The 6,908-nt window shown below is 34.3% G+C and overlaps 1 protein-coding gene across 1 annotated transcript; it reads left to right on the plus strand.

The window, feature by feature from the left end:
- Positions 1 to 2,191: 2,191 nt before the first annotated feature.
- Positions 2,192 to 3,817, plus strand: LOC123536329 (uncharacterized). The gene is made up of 3 exons (XM_053527835.1): positions 2,192 to 2,746; positions 3,254 to 3,613; positions 3,792 to 3,817. Exons 1-3 carry the CDS (start codon positions 2,377 to 2,379, stop codon positions 3,815 to 3,817), a joined length of 756 nt encoding a protein of 251 aa, XP_053383810.1. The 5' UTR covers positions 2,192 to 2,376.
- Positions 3,818 to 6,908: the final 3,091 nt, after the last annotated feature.

The following is a 6,908-nucleotide window of genomic DNA, read 5'->3' on the forward strand; positions in this document are numbered from 1 at the left end:
AAGCGCTAATATTTAACGCTGAACTAATTCATGAATTAATTGTAATATATATTACAAACGACATTTCAAAGTCGACGGTTAAAAATTTACTATCGCACTTTTGATATTTATACTGACTGACTAAAAGTTTATAAAAACAAAAAGTCTCTCTAACGGTAACTTTCCTTATAGATCTGAAATGTTAATATTATTCTACTTACATTAGAACTATTTCAAACAGAGAGGGTGGAACACTCTCAATACATTTTCGGTGCATACAACTGTATTTTCTTCACAATAAAACTCAATCATACAGTAACATAGGGAGAGAGTTTCTAAAAAATCTTATAGCTTTCTACTCAATCCTCTATGTTTGTACATTTAACAATATACTGTAACAATTATAATTATATCAATAAAATACTGTTGAAACCAGTCATACAGTAACGGAAGTGTGTTTGGAAAATAATACTCAAGCGAATTTTTACATGCAATATGCCGACTCTTTATAAATTATTTGAATAAAGCAATTAATGAATTGAAAAACTCTTGTCATACAGAATGATCATGCTTTTTCGTGTGATTAAGATAATGTTTTTGTCGAGAGAAATCTCTACTTTCTGATGACACTATAATAATTATGATATGGAAAGATTCGCAGGATCGTTTATGGTCGGGTGAATATTTGCTTTTACAATATATTACATAAATCATAAATTCTCATTATTCAAGCGCTATATGTTTTAATCTTTGGTTCAGACCAGTAATTTCCAGTGTTTTAGAGTTTCATTCTTTTTTGTTTAATATGATTTAGCTTTACTAATGACAAAGACTTTTGCAATGTTCGCACGTATGTACAAAAAATTTACTGAATCGCACCTGTTTGATATTTAACATTTTTACTGACTGACAGAAAACAGTTATTTAACAAACACGTAAAATTCTCTACTGAAACGAGTTTTATTAACTTGAACCGAAGAAATTCCTGGGGTTTTCCTTCCTACACCATCAAAAGCTAGAAACGTCTAAACCTAAATTGTGTCGGTGCGACTCCCATCCCTTCCCTCACCCCCACACCTAAAAGAACTTAAAAATGTATTATTAACGTCTCCGTGAGATGAATTTAATTTATATAGTTCAGAATAAAAAAAATCTGTTTTTTACATCTGACTGAAGTAAGGTAGATACATAACGCTCCAGAATCAAATTTACATGGAACATTTAAAGTTTGCAATAATTTATCTTGAAGCTTTGTGGATAAAAGCAACATTACATCCTTTGGTTAAGGATTATCGAAAACAATTTCATATAACGCATAAAAATGTCTCTTTCCGTTAACACGCTCAAAAAATGAGGGTAGGTAGGTCGGTATTTTTTTATTAAGTGGGATTTTTCGGAAATTATTTTTTTGTCAAAAAATGAATACAAATGAGGGGGTTATGCCTTTATAGCATCAGTAAGTTGATTTCAAACATCTCTGACCATGTTTAAAGCATACAAATGCAGTTTTGCAACTTCATGTTTAAAAGTTGAAAAAAGAATCTCCAAGGCCATAAACACATTTAGGGTCGGGCCAAAAATTTAGGGTAGGTCGGGTTAACGGAGACAAACATTTTTTACGCCCAGCCATTCCTATTTAAAAAGATTTCCTGTTTGTTTAATTTCAGAGCAGTGTCGTACTCCACATGTGCCAAAATATTAAGATTAAAAATGCAGTTAAGGTGGAATGCGCCCCAAATTTTTTTTCCGAATTTCGTCCTGAAATTTATACTGTAAAAAAATCAGGATATATGCGATTGAGTACCGATTTTATTTTGATGCCATTTTGTTCGAGGTTTTTCCTATTGTGTCACAAACATGGCCCCTGACGTCGCTTTTCGTGCAACGCCCATCTCCGAGTGCTCACGGCATTTTTCCTTTCCTGCGCAATGAATGTCACATAAATGAAAAATACAAAATAGTTGTCACTTTGCATGCAGAAAATGCCACTCGATGGTATAAAATTTAGCGAAAAAAGATTGACGCTTAAGACGTCAGAGGCAAAATGGTCACGTCAAAACGGAAAAACTCGCATCGAGTTTTGCTGCAAATTTTGCCTTAAAATCCAATTTGTGAAAAATTGGCTCGATAAAAAAACGTAGAACTTTGGTATGTTGTTTAACGGTATTTGTACTTTTAGCTGACACAAAGATAATTAGGGGTCACTGAATTACATTTTTCAATATTTGACAATGTTTTACCCCTACCCCCATTAAGAAATGACACGCTAAATCTTGTTTTATCTGACAAATTAATCTAAAAAAAAATCCGCGAAACTGCATATGTCGTCATTTTCTCCATCTTACGTCATTTGACGTCAAATTTCCTTCACACGTAAACATTTAACGGATTGATAAAATGGATCCACATGGAAGTATTGAGAGACATAAGGGGAGATTTGTTAAGAAAGTGTTGAAGAAAAAGTCAGATTTTTTAAAAACTAGTAATAAACTGAAACATTCCTGTGATTACGGACATGTTCCGGAAAGAAGAATTGTAGATATGAAATATTTTGGCGAGATATTTGATAAAGGGTGTAAATCATGTAAACGACATTTCTTATTCAAGGATATCATCGCAGAAAACATTTATGGACTTTGTTCATTAGTGAAATTTAAGTGTTCAAAATGTCGACAGGAAACTACAATTTCTACATCGAGGGCTTCCGGAGAAACTGATAAGACTTTGACAAAATCTCCGTACTCAGTTAATCTGAAAGCTGCAATCGGTGAAAGTTTTATAACGTCTTTTCTAATATTCATGACTTCATTAATAGTTTATTTACCTGTCATTTGTACATCTTTGTAATTGTACTTCCTGTCTCACCCAAAGGCTCTGATAGTTGTACTACTTTGAATCGTATGGCTATAAAGGAAACCCTGACTTACCGAGAAGTAAACCCTGAATAACCAATAATGACACACTGACCAGGATTCGCACCGAGAGAAGGAAATGTGGAAATTACGGTCAAATCCGCTGACAGGATATAAATCCGCAACCTTCGATTTAGGAGTCAGAAGCTCTATCTCTACACCACTGCGCCTCCCAAAATGTTTTAGATTTTTGTGTAGGAAGTTTTAGTTAAATTCGTGATTTTTGGAGCAAATTTGATTATGTAAAACAAATGAAATTAAGAAAATTAAAAAGAGTATTTATTGAAATTGACAGTTCCCGATCTTTCCGTAGGTACACAAAGAGTACGTTAATTCACAATTATTGTAATTAATTTGAACAGGGATGATCCACGCTGGTATAGGAGAAACACACATGAATGGCTTTCTTGTGACATTAGGGATACCACCAATACACCATAAAACATTGAAAAAACATGAACAGAAAGTTGGAAAAGTTATGGTGGAAAATGCACGAGATTCATGTGCCCGTGCGTGCGAAGAGGAAAAGGCGGCATCGCAAGCTTGTATGTTACCAGCGACTGTCACAGAACGAGGTGATGGCGATAACATAAGAGACACGTTCCTGCATGAACCAAATACTGATCGGGTTGCAGCAGACGACAAAGAGATCTACGCAGCAGATGACACCGACACTGATCAAATAACTTTTGATGAGACAATGGCTATGTTAGAAGAATATGGTAATAAATCATTATTATCTCTGTTATATGAGACGAATGTCTACGAATTGCCTACACTAGCCCCTAGACTGACAGTTAACATATTTCCTACATTTTCTCCTTTTTATTTTTCTAATTCCATTTCATAGAGACAAGAGCCAGTCTATATTAGATATTCACAATGATGTTGAAATTTCAGACTATGATATTAGACATGTGATATAGACTGGCTCTGTTCAATTCATTCAATCATAAAAAGTGTAAAAAGGTACATCATAGTCTAGGAGCTAGTGTACGATTTGCCTACACCGTCTCATTTCATGCAGAATGTATTCTAGTACTGAAAAGTGTGATTAAAGCACTCATTCTACACGACTTTGCGCAAACATTGGGAAAACTAGGATTTATTTATTATGGACTTCTTTCGACTACATCGAAGAAGCACCTTTTTGACCGAATTACTGACCTTATTCCTAATATACCAGATGTTATGCAAATGCTTAAGCTTAAAAAATGTTAAAACTGTCTTTCATTTGAAAACACGTAAACAATATTTTAACTTCGAATTAGTCATGACAATTAAACTAGTTCAACGCAAAGTTCTCGAAAAATAAGTATGATTTTGATTGTTATAGAAACTTTTTTTTCACACTGTTGAAATAAGAAAGTCAAATACTGTAAAATCATATAATGCCGTGGGGACAAAATTTCATGGTTTAGGCTAAAACGGTAATTTCATAGGGATAAAAATGTTTACCTTTTACATAATATGAATTGGATTTTAACATGATTGTTGAGATTAAATTCCGTGGATTGACTGGAGCACGAAATCTTCAAATAACAATTTCCCAAGAATAGTTATAATTTCACAGTAAATAATTCCTACCTTTGAAGATGTATGTCGAAAATTTTTATGATTTTGCTCAACTAGAAAAGAAAATAATTTATCTAAAATTGCTATAAAATATGTAAAACATACCTGAATGTGCCTTTATTGTAAGGAACAGTGCCTATAATAAAAAATATTTCTGCTAGAACTGCAATAACCACCAGACGAGCACTGTAATAACCACCAGACGAGCAGATTAATAACTTTTATAAAGACTTCTAATGTTTATAACGCTGCAGGTAAACTTATTATAGAGGCGGAAACCAATAATAATTGTAAATTAATTATATAATATCTAGGCCGTGCTTTATCAATTTGTATGTTTCTTGTCTCATTTACACAATCTAGTGTGACAGCGACATAAGAATGTTTAAAGTGATACAGGTTTTGAATAAATATCGTGTAAGAGACAAGCATGGTAAAATATCGTTATGGACAATCGTAGGTGTACGTGTCAGATACTTTCTGTAACAAAACCTGTATATCTTTTTAAACTATTTTTGATGTTTCTCTAGACTCAATGGAAAACGGTTACAAATGAATGAAAATATTAAAGTGATTGACGTTATATGAGCCTTGCCATGAGAAAACCAACATAGTGGGTGTGCGACCAGCATGGATCCAGACCAGCCTGCGCATCCGCGCAGTCTGGTCAGGATCCATGCTGTTCGCTAACAGTTTCTTGCATACCAGACGGGGATTTCCTGTATTTTTACCGGTGCTGGAAAAATCCATCTTACACCCCGGGGTGTAAGATGACTCTCGTGCTTTAAATGACGTAATACGAACTACATATATGTAGAAGATTTATGTAGTTATTTATATTTTATTTCGAAAAACGGAATAAAAATCCAATACCTTGACAGTTCCTCTTTGTTCCTGATAGTATATTTCTCGATTCAAAACACGTTGTTTTATAAAAAATTCATAACGTTACGCTGGAACTGATAAAAGAAAACCGGAACTAAACATTATTTGTCTTTGAAACGTCATGACGTCTTTCCTGTTTACGGACGTTGATTTCCCGCGCTTTGTTTAAATACGCTGCTATAAGAAATAGTTCTAAAAAGAAAGCCGTTCGACTGATTATATTTTTATTATTATATCTTTATATCGGTATACAAGAAAAAGATTCTGTCACTGGTTACAGGTTCAGATGGGAATATCCGGCTCTCGGGTAACTGTTTAGGCGGTAACTCGGTAGGAACCTCGTTACCGCCTAAGCAGTTACCCTCGAGGCCGGAAATTCCCATCTGCACCTACAACCAGTGAAAGAATCTTATATTCTTGCATACCAGACGGGGATTTCCGGTATTTTTATCGGTGCTAGAAAAATCCATCTTACACCCCGGGGTGTAAGATGACTCTCGTGCTTTAAATGACGTATTACGAACTACACATATGTAGAAGACTTATGTAGTTATTTATATTTTATTTCGGAAAACGGAATGAAAATCCAATACCTTGACAGTTCCTCTTTGTTCCTGATAGTATATTTCTCGATTCAAAACACGTTATTTTATCAAAAATTCATAACGTTACGTTAGAACTGATAAGACAAAACCGGAACTAAACATTGTTATTTGTCTTTGAAACGTCATGACGTCTTTCCTGTTTACGGACGTTGATTTCCCGCGCTTTGTTTAAATACGCTGCTATAAGAAATAGTTCTAAAAAGAAAGCCGTTCGACTGATTTTATTTTTATTATTATATCTTGATATCGGTATGCAAGAAAAAGATTCTGTCACTGGTTATAGGTGCAGTTGGGAATATCCGGCTCTCGGGTAACTGTTTAGGCGGTAACTCGGTAGGAACCTCGTTACCGCCTAAACAGTTATCCTCGAGGCCGGAAATTCCCATCTGCACCTATAACCAGTGAAAGAATCTTATATTCTTCAACTCCAATAGGCTTTAAAAGCGAACAGCATGGAGCCTGACCAGATTGCGCGGATGCGCAGGCTGGTCTGGATCCATGCTGGTCGCAAAGCCACTATGTTGGTTTTGTCATGGCACGGCTCATATATTGATGTCAGTAACTGAGCTATTTTACAAGGGATATTGTGTTTTTTTCAATCGCGAGCGGAATAGCCATGATTTGAAGTGAGAATTTTGGTGTTTACGATCAAAATATATTTTGCACTGTGAATTCACTGTAATACGAGATAAAAAAAGCTATCTAGAATTAATCAGACTTTAATTATAAATCAAAAGCTGAAAAATAAGAGATACATTAAAAAAAATTCGTATTTGCATTAGATAAAACTAATTCATGTGTAAAGCTTGGACATTGTTAATACAACATTATCCGTTCTTATGATTTCAGAAATTGGTAATGATCGAAAAAGGTATCCAAAGGCTATCTTTCACAAAATATTTCATATTTATATATTTACTTCAAGTGTAGGAAATTATGGCATGTCAAACGT

This window comes from Mercenaria mercenaria, chromosome 17 (assembly GCF_021730395.1).
Source record: "Mercenaria mercenaria strain notata chromosome 17, MADL_Memer_1, whole genome shotgun sequence".
NCBI lineage: Eukaryota > Metazoa > Mollusca > Bivalvia > Venerida > Veneridae > Mercenaria > Mercenaria mercenaria.

Bases quoted from the DNA above. Each gene is read 5' to 3' on its own strand.
- LOC123536329 (XM_053527835.1), top strand. From the start codon at position 2,377: ATGGATCCACATGGAAGTATTGAGAGACATAAGGGGAGATTTGTTAAG. The intron at 2,747-3,253 runs GTGAAAGTTTTA...TAATTTGAACAG, and splicing joins TAATCTGAAAGCTGCAATCG to GGATGATCCACGCTGGTATA. The intron at 3,614-3,791 runs GTAATAAATCAT...TTGAAATTTCAG, and splicing joins GGCTATGTTAGAAGAATATG to ACTATGATATTAGACATGTG.